Genomic DNA, 23,254 nt, shown 5'->3' on the forward strand with positions numbered 1-23,254 from the left:
ATTATTCGCCATAATTGTAGCTAAGACAGCGTCACTGCTCTGTTGTTATACGTTGCAAATCAGTGTTAACTAAGTCGGTGGCCCAACTATCAAGTGACGGCATATCATAATAACTAAGTAGCAAATTTGAAATTAAAACGCAAAAACCTTCAGTTAAAACTAAAGCTTCATATTCATCTCTGGTGTAAAATCTGGATTTGGACATTTGTGCGTTTGTTAAACTTTATGAAATACGTCTTCAAACGTGAAAGTTATATAGTTTCTCCTTAAAAAATAATGATTGTGTTGGATAGTATGTCGTCAAAATTGTTTTAAACAGTTGACGAATACTGTTTCTCCTTATGTCAAACCTGCATTAGAAAGTGTCAACTCCCAATGACTTTGTGCGACCAATAAATACAATTTGCGACATGCATCAGGATATGTATTTGACAGTCAACAATTGACGATCCACAAATATTCCTGTCAGTTCGGGAATGTTTACCGAAAATAATACTGCTACAAAACCAGTGCGATTACAGTGGCAATTATGATTTTAAAAAAATTAAATTTATCTGGGAATAGACTCTCAATACGTTCACTTTTCGTCTCAACGGCAGTGTAGAAATTGTCTTGCTATTTGTTGTACGGTTTATTTTGATACAGTTCAATTTCACCGTTTCCAATACTCAGCAGTTGCTTAGAAAACACTTGTGCGATTTGATTATTTTGCGTTTATACTCGCATGTTCATGGCCAATCGCATTATCTCGACATTACGCTATAAAAACGATTCTTTTAAACATGCGTTGATTTCATCGGAATAACTGGTAATGTCTGCCGGAAGTCCCCAGACAGTATTCAGATGATTTCGCCTAAAAGTTTATCGTTGCCGTTCAAATCTTGCACAATCCAAGGATGTGCTTCGAATGAATGCTTTTACTCATGAGCCATAGTACACTTATCCCAAATTATAATTTCACTCTCTTGCAACACTACAGCCATACCACGTTTTTTTTCCTTTAATGTTACACATTGCGTTTTGTTTGTTATGAATATCTATCTTGGCAACTTTAAAGCTGAGTGTGCTGTTCGTCTACCATCTAAAAAAAGGAGCAGCAATGCCTGACTATGCAATTGTCACTGCAATTTTCTGTTGCGAACGTATCTTTGCAAGAATTAATGATATTAAAAATCTCTTGGGCAACAACAAAAAAAAGAAAATAACTGTTTTCCGCTTAAATTCAATAACCTTCCTGAAATTAACCTGGAGTAATTTTTGAAGAATTCAGTAGTCTTCTTGGTTAAAGGCAGTTATGATTCTAGCACCTTCAGAGAAGCCTAACGCAGGTTTAATATAATAGCCTGGAACCTTCCAGCTTTTCTAAGAAAGCTCTCAAAGCATTAATGCACGCATTGCCAGTGCGAAGACAGACTCTCAAGCAAGTAGCTCGAATGTAACTCCTTTGCAACTCTTGCAAAGCTTCGTGATCCAGATCTGTTTTCGCACTCATTGGGTGTTGAGTCAGTCTTGACGAACCGAAATCGCTCCGAAACCGATACATCTATTAAATACGTTTAGTTAATCCTGATACTGGTGGAGAAAAATATTTTTCACAACGGTGTGAAATCTGCAATTTGTAGCAATTCAAGGAAACGTTTTGAAAAATATAGTTGTTTTTCTCAGGAAGTGAATAATAACCTGTAATATCCCGAAACGTTATATGGAAATTCTAAATAACATCTCTGAGTTTTTTTTTATCATGGTGTTTTTAGCAGTAAGTCATACGATGTTAGAGTTATATCGATCAATTAACTTACACCGACATCTATTAAGAATTTTTAAAACTAAACAATCAATTCACACTATTATTGCATAATTAATATGAAATTTGCAATGAAAAATTATAAAAACTATCCTATCTTTTAAGTTGGACCAAATGACACGTAGATATGAAATTTGAGAAAAATCGGTTGAGTAGTTTTGGAGTTTACCCCGAACAAACATCGTGACACGAGATTTTTATATATATAGATTATACTTGCATTTATAAATATTGATAATATTGCTTGCTTTTGAGAACACAATTTTCGCAAACCGTTGCATCATTGTAAAGATAGTGTAGCTGTTCAAATATATTCTTTTGCGGTGATGTTTTGTTAATTATTTTCTGATACCGATTTGCTTTCTACCTGACTGCGCGTGCGCGAAGCAAAGGGTATGTGTTCATAAGTCTATGCATATATGTTTGTTCCTATGTGGCGCTGTAGGGACTAAACGCCTTGGTCAGTTTTGGTAATTCTTACGTCAATTGATTTGTCTTAGCCTTGGGAATGTCACTAAATACATGGCAGTAATCAAAACTCGCCATATTAACAACCAATTGCCATTTTCTCAGTTCCGGATCGTGTCGCACGCTACCTGCGTGCGACAAATGCAGGTAGCTTTCACTGCCTGAATTTTTTATTTACTAAGTCTACTAATTGGGGCCTCAGTGGCCGAGTGATCTAAGCGATTGCTTCTCATTGAGGCGGTGGGTTCGACTCCCACCTTCGCTCCGGATGTACTTTCCCCTCTTTCTGATGCAAATTCTTTCATGTGTTGTTTATATGTATTCAGTACTGTAATAAAAAATATATCATGCGTAAAGGAGGCAAGACACTCAGATTGTAGTCCTCATCAAAATAAACCCGTGCAATAAGTACCAAAAGAAAGAAAGCCTACTAATTCGATTTTCCTCTCTAACATGTTGCATTTGTTTTTGTTGCGATTCAGGGGACTGAGTTTCGCGACGTTTACTTTCTTGACAGGCTGTTTTAGTTTTGCGAGAAAGATTTGACTAACAACGTTTCCTTGCTCGCGTCATCAGGAGTTATACAGGCTGTTTATATAGCTGTGCTGTGACTGACTTTAGTTCGCGCATTTTTGCTGAAAGTCAAGCACATTTAGCTTTAAGCCAAGTAGATCCCTTGAGGGACTAATTATTAGTAGTTTAGACCACCGCAAGTTACTTAATAAACCTCACGATACCAACTCTCTCAATGAAATGACAAGATTGAGAAATGTACCGTCTTATAATCACAATAACTAAAAGTCAATAAAATTTAAGTAAAAAGTGTAAAATAAAAGATTATTAAATAAAAACAAAAAACCTGACTGCGTAAAAACAAAAACAAAACAAAAAAAAAAAGACTAAAAAGAAAAATGTATAAGCCCAGTAGTTTAGAATGTTATTAAGTACTAGAGGACCCGACAGACGTTGTTCTGTTCAAACTTTGTAAATTGAAAAGTTAAAAAAAAAAAAAAAAAAAAAAACAATAAACTATCAAGTGTTTGAACCGTTCTATTAAAAAAAAAAATAAGTAAAAAAATGTTTTAAGCTGCTTTGGTGTCAGAATGCGTATATTTATTACCACTTAATTTATCTAATGCCCACTGAGCAGTTGTTTCATTAACTATTTTTTCTCTTGTACTTGATGGTTTGTTCCTTCAGCTATACTCAAAGGATAAAAAGCGTCCTCAGGTATTAAGTGTAAAAAACTAACTACCCATCTAGAACAAACTGGAAATCCTGCTGCAACATCCCCCATATGAAAAAGAATAAAACAATCGAAAGGATATTGTTTAAAAAAAATGATAAAGGTAAAAACAGTTTTCTGAATAAGCGAAAATCACTCATCCCCCCTCCCGATGTAAAACAAACCTTCTTCAACTAAAATGCCTAAAAACGAAAAACAATTCTCCAGGGTTCTTTGATTCAAATTGGGCACCGACTGTTTATGCTTCTCTTCTGCTTTTGAATTAATGATTTATCTTATCTATGTACGATTATAAAACTATTTCAATGGTGTAGTTATTCAGTTGTACTTAATAACATTCTAAACTACTGGGCTTATACGTTTTTCTTTTTAGTTTGGTTTGGTTAATTTTTTGTTTTGTTTTTACACAGTCGGGTTTTTTGTTTTTATTTAATAATTTTTCCCCTGTACTTTTAAAAATGATATGTTGACAACAGCTGCATGGTTACAGCATGGCTCCATTACAGGTGTTCTACGCCTCTTTAGGAAAGCGGCCTCAAACATTGGAAACCACTGACTTAAGGACTGTGTGTGGTGGGGAGGGGGGGGGGGGGGGGGGGGAACAAAAAGCAATCGGAAATGCGTTTTTATTACAAAAATATTGCGGCATTTATTTTAAATTTTCAAAATTAGGCGCCTTTTGATGATCCAAGTTAAAATTTTTATCGTTGAGAAACCGCACAACATAGCAGTATTGTTTGTTCAAAATAACATTTCAATTTCTTTAATTCAAATTATTTAAAAAAACGCAATTTCACTTACCAATAAACTCAACAAATTTGGTACATTCATAATCCATTCAAATTTTTCCACAGGCAAAGCCCAACACCTAAAATTATTTAACAATAAAATATACATTATTTGACTTTGGTTACAAAATAAGTAAATATATAAATAATAAATACTTTAAAACTTCTCTTTTTGGAGTAATATCACTCAGTGCCACAATAAAATTGCTCATTTACGATTCTGAAAATACATTTGAAAAATTATTTGACCCTATTTGAGCACTTAACATTATATGACACACAAAAATTAAAAAAAAAAAGTGAGTTCGTGTAAGGGCTTACTGCAATATTTAAAGATCAGTTTCGGAATAATGGTGCTCCATTGAAAAATCTTGCACATTTACCATATTAATTTTCAAGTCCTTTCTTAAGGTTTTCAAGCATATACTATCTTTATCCTTACTTTACTAAAAATAAAGCTGAAAGTCTGTATGTATGGATATCTAGATCTCTGTTTGTTACGCCCATAGCGCCTAGACCGTTAGACTGATTGTCATGAAATTTGGCACAAAATGAGTTCGTAGCATAGGGGTGAGCATCTCGAAGTGATTTTTCGAAAATTCGATTTGGTTTTTTTTTCTAGTCAAATTTTAAGAACATTTTATCGAGCAAATTATCATAATATGGACGAGCAAATTACCATAATAGGGGCGAGCATTGGCGAGAAATTCATCATCCATTATTTATAAATATACAGGCGAACCAAATGACCTTTTAATTTTCTACTACGGGCAAAGCCGTGCGGGTACCACTAGTGTCAAACAAAACAAACCATAAGCAGAAGTTTTAAGATCTCTTTTCAGGCTCTTCTTCTGAGGGTCGCACTTACCTTACCCCACCTTACATTACACCTTGAATTGTCAAACTTTTAATGAACTTCAAAGTATCTTTTCCGTTAGAGACCAATATGTATAGTTTTGTATACAACTAAGATTTTTAGTTAAAGAGCTCCTGATTCGCTGTTTGGTACATGACGTCATCACAAATGACACGTGATCTTGCTAACGGTGGCATGAAATTGTGCAAATGCAACGCTCCATAGAAAATGAAGAAAACTGAAAATGATCTACGAAAAAAGAACTGGACCTCAGAACATAATTTTTTACGATTTACCAATTAGAAATAATAAAAAGTTAACTTACTTTTCATTCTCTAATACTGCCCTCAAAATAGCATATATTCCCACAGGTACAAGCGGCAGTCCTAAAATGTAAAAATAGATTTATGATGCCCTAAGTGAAAAAAAAGTCACGCAAAAATATTCTAATGTTAGAACATAACAAACATTTTCGTTTCGCTATCTCCTGCGAATGTAATTGAGGAGCTTTGACCTTGAGAGAGTTCATTTCTCATTCGCAGAATGTGCTGCAACTTGAATCCACCCCAATATCCCTTATAGTTGCTTCCCCAAGAATAAATAAACTAAAGTAGCAAGAAGCAAAGGGGTGTACGTGGCAATAAAACGAACGATTTTGAGTCAAACGAGTGCAATTTTCGAATCTTGAAGGAGGTGCCTTGGAATAGAAGCACCTGTGGTATCACTGATATCTCTCTATATATATTGGTATTTGATGCATAACTAAATCTGTATTATAAGTTTTTGTATTAGTATTTGAATAAGATTAAATGTAACGTTTTCGCATACTTTATGATGATTTATAAAATAGTTAATTATTTGTATACGACATTCATTTTGATTAATCTTATATAATTAAAAACTGAGTGTATATATCTATGTATGTCCAAGTAACTTCTCCCGAACGCCAATGAACGCCAATGAATCGAGCCAGGTAGCGATGGATTCATAATCTTCCCGTTTTCATGTTTGGCTTTTTAACATAATCCTCCGATAATAATTAGCAGAGATATCAATTAAAAACTATTAATTATAACTCTTAGATTTCAAAATGAAATCCCTATTTTTCGAAGACTTTCCTCCATTCAAATTATTATTCAGTGCTTTATCTCAACTTTCCGTAACAATGCTTTTATTAACATTTGTAGTTGTAGCGTGAAGAAAATCGTTAAATGAAAGATTTGTTGCTTTTTTTCCCCCTCGAATAATAAAAATAAAAAAATAAAAAAATAAAGGTTTTTGTTTTGAGGCTTTTCCTGCAATCGGGGGTTTTAAAATGTTTACTTTTTAGTTATTTTCCCGCAATCTACCGGAAAATTTTACTGATTTTTTTTTTTTTTTTTTTTTTGGTTCAAGCCTGATTGTTGAACACGCGTCACTAGACATAACTATTATTTTCGAAGTGCACCGTTCAAAGCCGGGCGACGCAGCTAGTTTAATGATAAAAAAACTAGATTTGAAAGAGTTAAGCTCAAAAAGATCAAGATTTGACATTATAACCACTTATTTTCTCTCCTTTCTTTTTTTTTTTTTTACAAGAAAGACATTCATAAAACAAAATAATCTTTTGCAAAAAAATAAAAAAATAAATCAATAATAAGTTCGTGCATGAAATGGTTCGTCACTAAATGTCGATTTTGTTTCTAAATTCCTTGTGTATGAATTTTGAATAAAATCTAGTAAAGTTTGTAAAACCGGTTTCTTTGCTAGGACAGTGCCAGTGCAGAGAATACAACTTACCCCCTCCACGTGCACTCCTATTGGAAACTTCAGTTCTCAAGCAATTCCTCTAGCTCTAACTTGACTGAGTAATTTTAAGTGGTTCATTTTTTTTCTCAGTGTACTTACTAGATGGAACTTTAGGGTGAATAAACTCCTTTCACATGAATTCGCAATAAAAGTATCTTTAATTTTTTTTCCAGTGTCAATGCTGAGAACACAACTTGCCCTTTCTGTGCATACCCTTCTCGTAGAGACTTCACTTCTAAATTGCAAGTTTAAGAAATTGATTTGAGAAATTAATTTGAAACGTAAAACTAAAATGCAAGCCAATCCTCCAGCACCTTTATTTATCATCAACTAGCTGCGTTGCCCGGCTTTTCTCGGTCTACCTTGAAAAAAACCATTGCGTCAAGTGAAGTATCTTTAATAACCAGGATTAAATGAAATAAAAGAAACCATTATGCAAAATTTTCTCGCCAAACAAAGACGACAGATACTAAAATACTTTTAAGAAATTAAAATAAAATGAGAAAGATGGATTTAAAAGGCGTAACCATGGAAACACAAAATGAAATAAGTTTAAGAATTGAAAATGAGAAAGATGGAAATAAACAATGGATTCAAAAAGCGTTACCGTGGAAACGCGAAATAAAATGGTTAAAGACTTGAATAGAGAACAGATTTTTGAACTTCATTTACTTCGCTTGTAACTTTTTTTTCTAATGGAGATAGAGGGTTAAACTTTCGACCTTAGGTCGAGTTAGATCTGGAGTAAAAAAAGCAGCTCTTTCCAATGCTGTCAAAAAGAAAACTGTGGGACAATTCCTTCACTTTTTATTGATGGATTTAATGAAGAAAGTAGTGCCTAAATTTCAGCTAAGCCTAAAAAAATTCGAGCTAAAAACGTAAAAAACTCCCGCCGCAATTAAGTTAGAGCATTGGAACAAATTGCGTAGATTCTTCCCTTTCCAACGATATATAATATTACTATTTGCGAGTAATTTTTCACCCCCATATTGGGAAATTTATGTGAAAATTGGGCCTAAATTGGAATGAAAAAACAACTATTCATCGAATTGTTTTCGAACTGGTCTGCAAACCTTCTCAGGACTTAAAGGAACAAACTGAAAATTTCTGCAAAATCGTCCGGGTAGTTCTTGAGTTTTGCGAGTTCAAACACACAGACGCTTTTTGAAGACTTCATTTTATACTATGTAGAGATCTCGCGAAGATTCACAACTCAACCACGATATCAAAATTCCGCCAATTTTCTTACCATTGTATCCCATAACTGCAGCATCAGTTTCATTCCTTGTGACGTGACGTGACATCTCTTTTAAGTTTCTTCACTCTTTGACAGGGGTTCTTAAACTGGGTGCCGTAGGAAGAGACGAAAGGTGCCGCGAAGTGTCCATGGTATCAATATAAATTTAAGGTGGTGTGCAAACTAAGGTAGTTTTCACCAATAAGTTCATCTCCTCATTGATGTAGCGTAGTAGAAATTTGCTAGATTTTGACTTCATCGTCATCAGAAACATTAACTGGTGATGAAATGTTATCAACAAGCAGTTTCTAATTACCAGGCAACAGAAACAAACAGAAACCAGGAAACAAAAGTTATTATAGAAGAGTGATGCCATAACTAACTGTCTTTATTAAACAGAAAGTTTCGTTTCTACATGGATCACTGTAGGTTACTAGTATGAAAAACGATATTCGTTGTTCTTGAAGCCTAATTTATGTTCCTAACGAGGCTAAACCGTCTTTCTTTGTTAAAACAGCTGAAAAACATAATTCACAACTCCAGAGCTCGAATACGCTACCTTGCTGTGATTAACAATACTAAAGAAAAAGGTAACATTCCATTCCACGTGTTTTCTTTGGGGTAAATTACAGGCTTCAGACAGTGTGATGTAATAGTTTCAGAAGAATAGAAAAGAAAGCTTCCCGCAAACACGATGAAAAATTACTGTCATTCACTAAGCGACAAAGCAAATTATAAATTACGGAATTTGTTTATTTTACCTTTTTCGTCCGCCATTAGACAGTGGCTGCAGCGACCCCTATAGTTTATTGAAGTTGCGAATTAAACTTAAATTTTAATTTGTTTAATTTTTTTCTTAATTTTTATGAGTCATCCGGAGACCATGCAAAAGCTGGAACCAATTCAATCATAAATGAGCGAGATACTAGGTTATGAACCTCAGGGTGGTCTTATTTCGTGCACTTACCTAGTGTAAAAGAGATAGAGTGGGGTGCCGTGTTCAAAGGGTGCCACAAGTCGAAAATGTTTGAGAACACTTGCTTCATGAGAGTAATCGATGTGCCAGACTGATCAAAATAAAACGCGCCAAACGTTGTGAAAATCAAAATTGCTGAAATTTAAATAATGTTTTATTTTTGAACAAAACAAGCCATTAACCTTCAAAGGACCATAAGCTCAGAAGTAGAATATCGAATTTTTCGGCGTTTTCAAAACAAAACTGCAGGATATTGTTTAAACAGTAACATTTTTGTTTCACTAAAATTAAAACTCTGATGCTGTCGATGGTAAGAAAAATGTAAAATTAATAAATTTTTCATTCGGTAATTTCTAAAATGAACTTGAACATAGGAGACATATATGTCATGCACTAATATATGATACATGTCTCGTAATGCTGGGGGTTAAGCAAGAATAAAAGTTGCTGAAAAATGAGGAAAAATAAATCCACCAAATATATAAATTACGCGATTCAAATGAAATAAAACGCCAAATAAAAAAAATAAAATAAATAAATAAAAACAAAAATAAGTCCTTAGCTAACATGAAAATATTAATTAAAATGAATCATGACCTCACTTGATTCACTTACGCTTTATGGAAGCAGAAGCGAATATAAGCGTAAGCGAATCAAGTCACCACCTCCTACATATTATATAGGGGGTGATGATCACGTGCGGCAATGAATGAACTAAAATTGAAGTAATAGAAGCAAAATTAGCAGCAGCTATTTGAGCAATGTTAAACCATGGCCCCACTTAATTCTAAAAGAAGCGTAGAGGAAATTTAGTGGGGCCATGGTTAGACTTTCCCATCAATCTGGCACGTTCCACGTTATGACAATTTCCCAACATTTACTGATGTTTACTAAAACTACGTTAAGTTGAAACAAAATGTCGATGGGTGACAACAACGAGTTTTTGCAGTATGAAAGTGAGACCGATTCTATCAAGGAGAAAAGATATGATAATTGCAGCAAAGAAACAGACGAGGCTCTTGAAAAAATTTTCCCGCTTTCCTCGAACAAGGGGGGAAAGACTCTGGAAAGAAAACGAATTTCCCGAACTCCGGTGACCATATTTCAGTTGTACGAGTTGAACGATGAGTTTGATGCAAAAATCAAGGAGCTGGAAGTCACCGAACACGCTGGTTTCAGCCCGAAATTGAGCAGACTTCACAATCAACTTTTCGAAGAGTTGATTCGACAAGAGGCAATCGAATGCCCAGAGAGGGGGCTACTACTGAAAGCGATTCAGGACGAAATTCGCTCAACCCTGGAGTCCGTGAAGAAGACAGCAAAAAGCTGCTTCGCTTATGCAGTTGGCAAGAGCTTGTTGTTTCGGAGATCTGTCATCTTGATGAGGAAAGAAATTCCAGTCTTGCAGAAAGATATCCAGTCTGCTCATAACTTGGCAAAAGCGATGAAAAGTGATTGGGAAGAAAAGAAGAAAAGAATGGAACAGGAGGGAATTCGCAGAGCACTGAAACGGGATTCGTTGGAAAAAAAATTAATGAATGATAATGATGAATTGGTGAAAAAGATTGAAGATATTATAGACAGTGAGCGACGATGGTTACAAGACATTGAAGACAGTTAAAGAAACCATGAAAAAATTATATTAAGTTAGTAAATAGTTTTGACAGAATGAAGGAGCGTTATCTGTGTATTATTTAAGCGGGCAGACAATTTTGTTATTAATTGGAACATGCCAAATTGGCGAAAAAAAGTTCCCTACTGAAGTAGTTGCTGTTATTGTGTCCAGTGGCGGATACACCCGGCGGGCAACCGGGCATTTGCCCGGTGGGCCGGTCATTTTTCGGGCCTATCAGTTGCCCTGTCTACCGACAGTAAAATGTAAATACCGCTACGTAAATTCTTTAGCTTAAATCCCTCTTTACGCATGGGCTCAAGTTCGCGGATGGAGGGTGACAGGCCGTCGCTAAGGGGGTCGTGAGGGTGCTACACCAGCCCAGTTTTTCAGAAATGGGGCCGAAAATTTCATTTTAGTAATGCAATAAAAACCACAAAAACAAGGGCAGTATTTAAAAGTTAAAATACTTTTGTCCATTTTTCAACTTCATCTATGAATTGCAATTCACATTTAAACTTACTTATGAATGGCAATTCACAATTGTTATGAATTGTAATTCATAACAATTGCGATTTAAAGTGACAAAAAGAATTTTTTCAATAAGGCTTTAACAGAAAATGTAATCTTAAAACACAATTTGGAGCATCCAAAATTCTGCATTATAAAGATTATTTAAGTAAAGACCTCCTAAATGTGCGTTTCTAACTTTTTTTTTGCGAAAAATAAAACCATTTCTACCATTTACCTTTCCTATTTTTTTAAAATGAAAAATATCATCCTGAAAATCAGAGTTATGTATATAGAAAAGTACACAGGCCCCAGAAATATGGTTTAACTAGGAGAAAAATTAAAGTATAGCGAGAGAGATTGAAAGTATTGAAAGTCACACTAGTAGTTCTAAACGTTTTAATGTAAAAATCATGTATGAATCGAAAATTGAAACAAAACTTTATCAAGAGGTGAAGAAGGAATGATATTAAAAATAAAACAGAGAGTGGAAAAAAAAAAAAAAAAAGACCAAAGATCATTAAGTTTATTTAAGGTCACCAAAGCACTAGATCAGTTCAAGAAAAGTTTTTTTTTTTTTTTTTTTTTTATCGGGGGCCGCAGATAGCTTGCATTTCAAGCAAATAAAAATACTAGGCTGTTAATTGAAAATTTTATTATGGAAAATCTAAATGTAAATGGTTTTTAAGGAGAACACTGTTGGAGGGTGTTTCATATTTTGTATCAATAAAATAAATAAAAGAAGATTGGGACGTAGCCAAAAGGGGAGAAGAGAGGGATCCAAAAGAGCTTAAATATTCCGTTTTAGTCACCAGCTTGCCTAAAGTGCATTGTTGAAACTTAGCATTTTAAGGAACTCCTGAGAAAAACTCCCGAAACCCATTCCTTAGTTTAACGTCATTAAAGATGGCCTAAAACAGCATATTTGGGATTTCAGCTTCGAAAAACTTCGAGGAGAGTTTTTCAGCCACAATCGACATAGAAACGTCCCCCCCCCCCCCATCATTAAAGAGCGTCAAAAATCAGTGTCGGAAAAATGTCGGTGGCCCCTTAAGCATCTCCTTCCTATAATATCATCGAAGATCGTCTAAAATTACCTTTTTTGGGTTTCAATCACAAAAAAAAGGAGGAAAACCCCCAAATCCCCACTTTTCCCATAACATCACGACAGAAGATTTTTTGACGTATTCCCAAAAATTAAATTAAAACCTCAAATTTAAATCTAAACATCACACACCAAGCAATTTTTGTAACTAGCCATAGTACTTTCCCTATCGATCTACTTCGTTTCTCACTTCAGATTCTGTATCATGTAAAAGACCATGTCATATGGTGTCATGGACTCGCAGGTACACCAGACATTTATATATTTTATTATCCACTAACCTCATCTTTCAGCATTAAATATTAACCCTCTAATTTCTCTTTCCGAAGTTTCGATTGTTTACCGGGTGAAAGCCACCGATCCACTCTTCTTAGTAACACTATGAAAGATCGTTTATAACTCCGTTTTCGAATATACAGCATCGAAAAATTTTAAAGAAAATCCCTCCTCTCTCCCCCTTCGTCATCTTCAGTAAAGCACGTCAGAAATCTCGTTTTTAATGCTTCAATTTCGAAAAAATTCCAAGTAGAGCCTCGCCATAACTCCTCCTCCTAAAATCATCGAAGGTCGGTAAAAATTTCGTTTTTGGAACTTAACTTTGAATAACAGTCGATGTCCTAGTTTTCATCAAAAAAAATAAAATAAATAAATAAATAAATAAATAAATAATAATAAAATAAATAACTAAAAAAAAAATAGCTTACGATTGCCTTTTTAGATTTCAATTTCAAAAAAATTCTTGGTGGATGTTGCTCAAATCTCTTCTTTCCCTAGCATCAACCAAAATCTTCTAAAACTGCGTTTTCAGAGCTAATATTTTGAAATTTTCTCGGACCTCATCTTCCTGACATAATTGAAGGTAATATATAAATGCAAGTTCGGAGTTTCACTTCCGAAAAATTGTCGGAAGAGGACCCTCAAATCTCCGCTCTCCCTAACATCACCAGAGATCATCTAAAATTGCGTTTTTAGGACTACAATTTAAAAAAAATTTCGGGGGAGAAACCCCAACATCCCATATTTCTGACTCAATGTTAAACTTACAATTAGGTTTCTAATACCAACATTTAATAACTCCCATATACAAGAAAATCAATGTACTCCCTATCTCTCTTTGTATTGATACATGTGTTTGAAAAAATTAAGGGGTCGCACACACCCCTCGCCTCCCTAATAACCTCCCTATTCTAGTTGAAGTAATGTTGGAAGATATCATCACGGAAATAATCAATACAGCACCAGGCACTTAAAAATACTTAAATAGATTATTACAATCACCTTTTTTTTACAAACAAAGGTTTAGCTTATCTTGTATCAATTGTTCACTATTAAAACACAGAAAAGAATCCCATCTGTTGAATTTTGTTTAAAAGAAAGTATTTAATTTTTTTGAATAATTTCCTCTTATTTAAGTGATATCGTTTCCCAATCATTTTTGTAAAAATTAGTATCTACAGAAACTATGGGGCCGCTACATCCCTTTATCAGGGCCGATTTCTTTAACCAATCCGCCACTGATTGTGTCTCCTCAGTCGTCATGCTTCCATGATTTGCAATTTAACTTGGGGGAATGGGAGTGTTTCTTCACACCCCTATCTGCAGTCAAAAATGCTACTTTTGTCACTAAAGTTGATAGAATGAGCAAAAAAAAAAAAAAAGAAAAAAAGAAAAAAAAAGAAAGTAAGAGAAAAAAAAACATGGAGCGAGGAAATTTTTTTATTTTCAAAACGTTTAATTTTTTATTAATTTTTTTAAATGTCCGATTTTTCAAATAAGGCGTTGTCTTTATGACGTCACAAGTGATGAACTTTGGCGCGCTGAATGCTTACGTTTGCTGTTAACCGCATTTCCAGATTATGATACTTAAGCAGCGAATTAATTATTGCAGTCTACGCTTGATATGAACCATATCGTTGATAGTCCATGTGAGTAAAGAAGCAAATTAAATATTGCACTCTGCGCTAATGACATCAGTGAATGGCATTTCATCACTTGTGATGTCATGTGCAGAAACGTAAAAAATGAAATTGAATCTGTGCCCCGATTAAAATACTGCTTAAAACATATTAAACTAAGTCAAATTGTTTAAAAAATGGTCAAATCCTGTGTTTTAAAGCGTGCTCTTTCAAAAAAAAAAAAAAAAGAACTTATGAAGTTTCGGAAACAACCCCATTATTATAACTTGGAACACTTGATGCGTTTTAAAATTTTTTTTCACCAAATTAGAAAAAAAAAGATTAAAAAAAACAACTTTTCTGTTGATTAACCCTTGCGGAAACCAATATTTCTGAAATTTAAAATTTTGTGTGTAATTTTTAAACAAAACTGGCGATTAAACAAGAGTTTAAGTTACATGAACGATACCGCCAACTCACATTCCACCCGAGGACTGCAGTTTCGTGCTTATTAGCACTCATCAGCCAGGCTTAGGAATTAACTGAGCTGGAGGTGGAAAACCTCTTAAGGAAGCTAAGAGTGCCAAACAAACTGGTAGTTAATATAGAATTAGTACAGATTAGACGAGTGACCGAAGCAATGGTTCAGTTCAACTCGAAGATTGAAGGCAAGGCATGGTATTTTCAATAAGTTACCACCCTATAGCCACGGGTAAGGCAGAAATATAAGAAAGGCACCGCCAATTCAGTCTTTCCAACCGAGGACTGCAGTTTCGTGCTTATTAGCATTCATCTTTAAGAGGCTTTCTTAAGAGGTTTTCCACCTCCAACTCAGTTAATTCCTAAGCCGGGCTGATGAGTGCTAATAAGCACGAAACTGCAGTCCTCGACTGGAATGATTGAGTTGGCGGTGTCTTTCATGTATTTCTACCTTAGCCCTGGCTATGGGGCGGTAACTTACTGAATTTTCCAGAGTGTTCGAAAAAAAGAGTTAAAGTCACATTAAAATGAAAAAATGTAAACCAGATCTATCTATACTAATATAATAAAGAGAAAGAGGGCGGATTTTTGTGTGTTTATATGTTCAAGGTAATCTTCGGAACCACTGCACCTATTTGAAAAATTTCTTCACTATATGAAAGGTGCTTTCTTACTAATTGACTTAGGCTATAATTCGAAAAAATCCGATAAATAGTTCTTTTTTATTCCAATTTAGGCCCAAATTTCACATCAATTCCCGAAAATGGAAGTGAAAAATTACTTGCACATATTGATATTATATATCGTTGAAAAGGGTAGAATTTTCCGCATTCTAAACAATTTGTTTAGAACATACGGCGGGAGAAATTTGCGTTTTTAGCTCGAACTTTTTTAGGCTTAGCTGAAATTTAGGCACTACTTTCTTCATTCAATCTATCAATAAAAAATGAAGGAATTGTCCCACAGTTTTGTTTTTGACACCATTGGAAACAGCGACATTTTTACTCCAGATCTCTCTTGACCTATGGTCGAAAAACTTAGCTTCTATCTTCAAAGGAAAAAATTTACAAGCGTTTTTAAATCAAATTTGAAAAATGTCATTTTGATTCAGGTTGTCAACCATTTTATTTTCGAGTTTCCACGGCTACGCTTTTTGAATCCATTCACAACTCCAGCGCTCGAATACGCTACCTTGCGGTGATTTATAAAATTAAAGAAAAAGGTAAAACATTGCGTTCCACGTGTGTCTGTTGGTAAACATAGGCAGTTTATTATGAGTATTTATTTACGCATTGCATGAAATTATCAACGGATATTCTCGTCCATTCGATGCATTTTTTTTTTTTTAAAGAGGATAACGTTATACCAGGTCAATTTTTTAAAATTGTTTTCTGTGAATTTGTAAGAATGTTTTTTTTTTTTTTAATTTTAAGCTCGAAAGAAGGATTTTATAACATTAGCAGGAGAATAATGGCTTTCATCTCCACCTAGTTCAAAAATAATTAATTTAACTAACCTTATTTTACAGCAGCATTTAGTTGGAATGGACAATATGCAAAATATTTTCTTGAATATATTATCGTAGAACGAAATGAAAAATGTTTAACGCTGAGAATTTTCATCGTCAAAATAGTGCGATTATAGTTTAGGGTTATAGTTTTAGTATTGTGCGACACACACACTTCATGGTTTTGGGAGATACCACAATCACCACTATCTTGGCGATATAGCTCTGTTCCTTGGTGATTGTATCTCCGTTGCTACGACTGTAACGCAAAAGTATCGTTTGTTCTTTATTAAAGATATTCCCTTTCCATACAAAACACAGTGTAAAGGATAAGTACGTTATTGTAAAACATATGAAATCCTCTCCACCTGAAATTTAATTAACTTTTTTACTTTTCTGCAGCGCATAACAAGGAAAGTGCTATAATAATAAGGCAGCACAAAAAAGGGTACTTTTCCGTTAAAGATACGTCACTTGGTTTGGCGACGCAATTGGCGATATATACAAGTGCTATCTGGAAACCCTATAAATTAGAAATTAAAGTTGCTGAATTTCGCCAACTACGAAATTATTAGTTTACAATAACGAAAAAAAAATTAAATCGCCAAAAATAATTAATGTGCCTAGTAACGTACCTTTAACGGAAAAGTACACAAAAAAAAAAATTAAATCACATTCACCAGATTATACACGGACTACTGTAAACATGTAATGCAATGTGAAATTGAAATTAGCAATTCAAATAAACTATAGGCCATTAACCAGATCTGCAGTCTCTGTTTAATGGCAGCTGAAAAAATTAAAACAAAAATCGACCCGCGTACACAGGAATGACCTGTACTGTTTAACCATGGATTGTATGTTATTTGGCAATCTGCCAAGTAAAGACTATTCCATCTGAATGAATCTAGCAGGTGAGAAGGGAAAATAACGATGGGATTTTTTGATGCACGCGTTTTATAATGTCACTAGTGCCTTATTCATTTATTGCATCCTCTAAAACAAAATAAGGGAAAACAAAAATAATTACAATGGAAACAACAAAAAGAAAATAAAATATTTTCATTTCGTTCAGAAATGTAAAAGCAAAATGGTAAGCTCAAAACTGTTGTGAAAAAAAAATCAATTGATTTTTGCCGCGAGAATATAGATCGAATGTACTTTAGATTAAAAAAAATGTTGCTGAGAGCAAAAATTTTCATTTTTACAAAACTAAGGCTAAATAAGAGAGAGGCAAAAGTGCATATCTGTAACAAATCAACTAACACCCCTATAAACTAATACATACGTCCATTTCCGCCTATAAACCGGATATTAGCCTTTCCATGTAATCAATGCTCAGACAGTACAATGAGACATCTGCCTTGTTCGAGAGAAATTGATATGTTGTAACTCTTCGGCCTCTTTTTTTTTTTTTTGGCTAATTGATCTCTGGCCACAAGGCGAATGGAATTAAACGCCAAAATTTAAAAATAATCATCAGTAATTGAACTTAAAATATTGTCTTTTATGATCTAAGCAGTTTTCTTGCATTGTAACGGTTGAATAGAAGGCTGACTTTTAATATACGTTGCCGGAGATCGGCGTGTAAAACTTGTTTTACTGCTAAGACAGTGTCTACGCAGAGAACAAAGCTTGCCCTTTGGGCAAGTTTGCTCTGGGAAACTTCACTTTTAAATCAGTTCCTAGTTCTTACTTTACTGGACTGAGTATTCGAGTTACATTTCTTTTCTTAGACTGCTGGCTCGTCCGTTCGAATTTTTTTCTAAGGGGGAGGGGGGAGGGGAGAAGCGAGGGTGTATACGTGGTGCAAATTTGTCGGAAAGCAATAGAAACCACGCTCGTTATTTTTAAGTTTTTTTACCTTTCACGCTCGTTTTTTTTTACTGGTTATTTTTAATCATTAAGAGAGATTAATTTTCATCTCTCGTCATAGTTAAAAATCATCCTCAGTTTGAGTTCATTCATTTTTTTCTCAAGGCTTAACTCAAGCAGATTTTACATTTTAAAACTTTTTTTTTTGTGAGAAATCACATTTCTCAGGAAAACACTTATATAGATGAACTTAATTAGCAAAACTTCATCGAATTACGACATTTACAGGATAATTACCATTATTAAATGATGGTAATGGAAAAGAAATAACAGTACCATAACGGTATACGCTGTAAATACGTATAATCTTTATTATAAGTGCACAGGTGCAAAATTGGCCATAATAACCATTGATTTCTTACAGCATTCTAATTACTTTATGGATATGCTTCGTATTGAGTTATCTAGAAAATCACCAGTCATAATATGACGGGTGCGAATTTCTATTCCACTTCCATTCTATTCCATTTGTAGAAAGAAGCCCAGCGAGTCGGATCCTATCGCACTTCGTGATTGCGAAAAACACAATTTGTATTCAAGACAAAATTCTAACGAATGCCATGATCAAAATGCTGGATGTTCTTTTAATTACTTTTATTCATTTTTGTTTTTTACAATGATAGAAAAGTTTGAGTCCCTTCCACCAACGACAGAGCAAACAAAAAGTGAAAGATTTTTCCAGAGCGCCCCTACTTTGGCAGCAGCATATGCAATTTCTTCCTCCACCGTTAACTAACCTGTGTGTGAACGTTGAATCAAACGTTTCAGTTCAATTAATCGGGTCAGATATTGTAGTTCAGCGGGAACAATTGGTTGGGCAACTGCCCGATCATTTGACATACTGTCTGACCACGGGATGTGTGGAAAGGCAAACATCCGGTTTACAGGCGAAGATGGACGCATCTATTAGTTTTTAGGGATGTCAGCGTTTGCAGATTATGTAAGCCTCTAAAGTAAGCAAACTCACATTCAAATGAGCGAAATAAGTACACCCATTATTTACTTTTACCCCTCATCTTCATAGAAATAATAGCCAATGATCGAGTAACCCACGTGCTTCAATAATGAAACTCGCACCACGGCGTGATAATTTGATAATATGTTTTGGTAATGTCTAACATGCAGGGAAAGGCTTTATTGTGACAAGGCTGAACTCGACCCGGTAACTTAACAGTTTCACTGGTAAGACTGTATCATTGCAGGGGAATGAAGAAACGATGAAATGGTCAACAATGAACGCTAGCTACTGGAGTTTAGGGTCAATCCACTGGACTTAGGGTTACAATTTCAACTATCAAAATATCACCAAACAGGCAATGGCTTCGTTCAAATGTAGAAGCAATTTTCATCCGACATACCTTGACGGGTGACTTTCTACTTCAGACAGACTCGCCTTAACTGGACGTTTGCCAATTTCATACAATCCGTGACCAAACAGTAAAAGCTGGATTAAACGTTTGAGTCAATGTTCGACGCATCATTTCGCGCCGGCAGTGCCACATGCGTAAAGTTTAATTTTAGCGAAATGGCATGGCCTGCATCTACTTGAGAGGCATGACCTAGATTCAAATAAGTAACTAGGTAAGAAAACATGGAACGGGGATGAAAGTATTACCGGACTAGCAAACTCTTCGGGGTTTAACGTAACAAGTCTCCTCGTGGTGCACACTGGGTAACGTAAAAACTGCTACAGCTTAGCCTCTTCTCTCCATCCCCCCCCCTCCAAACAATCTCCTTCCAATGGAAGGGGCATTGCGATATCGCTGGGAATGAACCATTGAGAAGATAAAATGGAGGGAGTGAAGACTTTCATTTGGGAAGCAAAAACCCCCGAGTCACGTGATAGATTTCAAAGCAAAGCATTGGAAGAAATCGGGTTTCTTCCGCTAGTTTCGCGCAAAACATATCACCCATTCGTCGTTGTTGAGTCACGTAACTTGGCGTCTTTACCTCCGCTTTTTCTAAGCCAATGATTGGACTTACTCCCTCCATTTACTAATTCCTGCTCTAAGGAATGAACATGTTGACCTACTTGATAAGGAAGGACCCCTCGTGGCCCGAAGTCTTGGTAAAACTTCGACTTCTCATTCACTGAGGCTTTTTACCAACATGACCTTCAAATATAATTTCAGACAGGAAGCTCAGAAGGAATCACTGATTCTCCTCAAAGAACTCTCTGCGACTCCAATCAGGCTATGGCAGCTGATCATTTGGACTTGCGCACTGCACCGAGTAATTTTAGTTCTACTATTGAAAAGTATTAGAGTAGGTACACTAATGGCATAAGAGCTATTTTTAATGAGTGGCATTTGGGAAATAAATAAAAAGCAAACTCGACCATTCTGTACAACCATTGATTTTGACAACAATTGATACGTTTCATGTCAGGCGAGAGCGTGTGGAGAAGTTAAAGGATAGTTTAAATGAAAAACATCATAAAATGTATTAAAAGAATTTTAGGATATTTTTTTGTAATCATTCCATAATAGATGTTATGTTTGCCGATGTAAGTTTCTGTGTATTGATAAAAGTGGATTTTATGGAGAGGGGAAAATAATGCCTTTTGTGTTTTATAAATGTGTAAGTATTACAGAAAGTGAATTGTTCATTTTATTGCCACGATCAGGAAATGAATCATCTTGTTGTATTCTGATACACTAGACAATTAAACGGTCTGATACTAGAAAATCCACGAGGTTAGCTCAGGAAATAGAGGTGAAATACTCTTTTCTTTCCGAGAGGGAGTGAGGGCCTCAAGCTCCTAGATCCCTTAGTTCTAATATATGTTGCCAATCCTAATACGATGGTTTGCATACATGTAGGATGACATTGAAAAGACTGTTATGTACAATCCACATCTTCCAGAAGGCAACTTGTGGCTGCGCTAGCGACACTTTCAATTACTTTGCCAAGAGCAGGATCAAATATGCACATCGGGCAGTCAGAAGCAATGGGATGCAGGTGCCAAAACTAAAACTTTTGAGATAACCAGTACAAATGGAAGGCGAACCTCTCCTCTGTTTTGGGGCAAGATATATTACTAGTAGCTCTGGTAGGTGCTATACAGCGTGATTGTAAAAATGGTAGGTGCGGGGACTTCGGGGTCATATAAAGGGTGTCCCAAAATTAACGCAAGATTTGAATTTGCCACAACTTTTGCTGTGAATTGTTGGCAGCCACGGAAAAAGAACAATTTGACAGTTGGGAGTTTAGGGTTAGTAAAAATGGAGTGTTATGCTATTATACAGTCAGCGAAACAATTCAATCACTTCATAAGGAATTTCCTGTTCGTGTACTCTCTCGTTTCGGTGATATGAATTGTACCCTAGATCGTGTGATTTTACATCATTAGACTTCTCCCTATGGGGTTATTTGAAGTCAAACGTCTATGTCAGCAATCCCACAACCACCTGCGCATTACCTAATTGCGATATCGAGCGCCAATAACAGTAAACTGCTTGACCCGCCCAAACTTTCATTATTTTTCAAATAATTGTTCGATAATGAAAACGCATTATAGAATCGAAAACGCTCCATTTGTAATAACCCTAGACCCTCAGCTGCCAAATTGTTCTTTTTTCAAGATTGCCCCCAATTTATTGCAAAAATGGCGGCAAATTCAAATCTCGCGTTAATTTTGGGACACCCTTTACATTTAGAAAAACTTTTCAATAAAAGCCTTCCTAGAACAACTTTAAACGCGTTTTACTCAAAACTTGAAAATGTCCACTTACATCTCTTTGCTTCTCAAGTGCGTCATATATCAATGCTATGTATATAGATACTTCTCTTTATTGCTTCATGCTAGACCTCATACTATAGTTTGATTAATTATTATTTACCTGACGGTTTGCTTACAGTGGTCGAAGCATGTGGCAGTGACAGTATGCAACAGTTCCAAGTTCAAACCGTATTATCGTGTTGCATAGGGACACACATTTTGGTAATGAAAAGAAATAAAAACTTACCCCAACCAATAATATAGAACACTATCAGATTTCTCTGTTCGGCGAATGCTGCTGCAATCAGTTTATGTAAATAAAAACCTTCGCAAAACATCCACATGTAGTTGGTCATACGAAAATACTTGGTAAGAATCAGTAGTATTTTGCATCCAGACTGAAATTGGAAATGAAACAAAATCAATTAGTGAATTGTTCAACAAGCGCCGTCTCACAATCAGTAAAATCCTCAATTAGTGATGCCAATCACGCCGAGGGGCGTAGAGATACCGAACGGCACCTGTTAATTGATGTAATACTACGTTTTTCAAATTTCGTATTTGGGAATCGAAGTGGATCGTTATCGTCGCAACAGTTGTGTTGCGACGGTAACGAGTGGATTCGTCCAAGGACAAATGCCAACAATGCTGAAGTGAACTGAACCTGAAAAGCAAGATGACCCCATATCGTTTCAACTTTTCCTCGTTGATTCTAGCTATCCTCTATTGCGATAAGTAAAACTTATAGCGATGAAAATAGAAGCTGTTCTTGTATTGTGAATTTAAGAAACCAGGAAGAGAGGTGTTGCGTTGCCATAGATGGAAAGGTTATAAAAGAACTAGTGAAGCAACTGTATTTTGTATGTAAAAATATATAAGAATAACGATTTGATCATGCGGCATAAATCATCATATTCACTTTTTTAAGTTACAAACATCAATACTGGATCCACTGTACAGTAAAACTATAGTGCATTTGTTTTTCTTACTACATACTGTACGCACCGTACTGGTTTATTGTATGTCTTTCTTGTCCATTGATTATTGATTTTGTGCATCGTAGAAACATTTTATGCTAAATGAAACGTTCTTTTTAAATTTAAAATACAAATAAAAATTCAGTTTTTTATGTAAGAAACAGTACTGTATAGTTAAGAAATGGGTTTTAATAATTTGAGGTGGTGTTTACAAGTGTCTAAAATGTTTGGATATGTCTATAAAAGTTTTTACGCATACCCTTTTCCACAACGCGAAATTTCTACTTACGCGAGGGGTCCTAATTAAAACTGGTAAGTGCGAGGATTGCAGAGGTACGCGTGAGAACTTGCAATGCTCTCTTGCATGGGCACCCATATGTAAAATTGTAAGGGGAAGGGCTCAGATATT

At 35.2% G+C, this 23,254-nt stretch overlaps 1 protein-coding gene across 1 annotated transcript in view; it reads right to left on the reverse strand.

Annotated features, from left to right (window-relative positions):
- Positions 1-23,254, reverse strand: part of LOC129220848 (calcitonin gene-related peptide type 1 receptor-like) — a 67,773-nt gene that overhangs the window by 15,601 nt on the left and 28,918 nt on the right. The window contains exons 7-9 of the mRNA XM_054855279.1: positions 22,116-22,266; positions 5,488-5,548; positions 4,320-4,386 (exon numbers count right to left, since the gene is read on the reverse strand). Coding sequence (XP_054711254.1) covers positions 4,320-4,386; positions 5,488-5,548; positions 22,116-22,266 — 279 coding nt within the window. The remainder of the gene's footprint in view (positions 1-4,319; positions 4,387-5,487; positions 5,549-22,115; positions 22,267-23,254) is intronic.

This window comes from Uloborus diversus, chromosome 4, assembly GCF_026930045.1.
Source record: "Uloborus diversus isolate 005 chromosome 4, Udiv.v.3.1, whole genome shotgun sequence".
Classification (NCBI taxonomy): Eukaryota; Metazoa; Arthropoda; class Arachnida; order Araneae; family Uloboridae; genus Uloborus; species Uloborus diversus.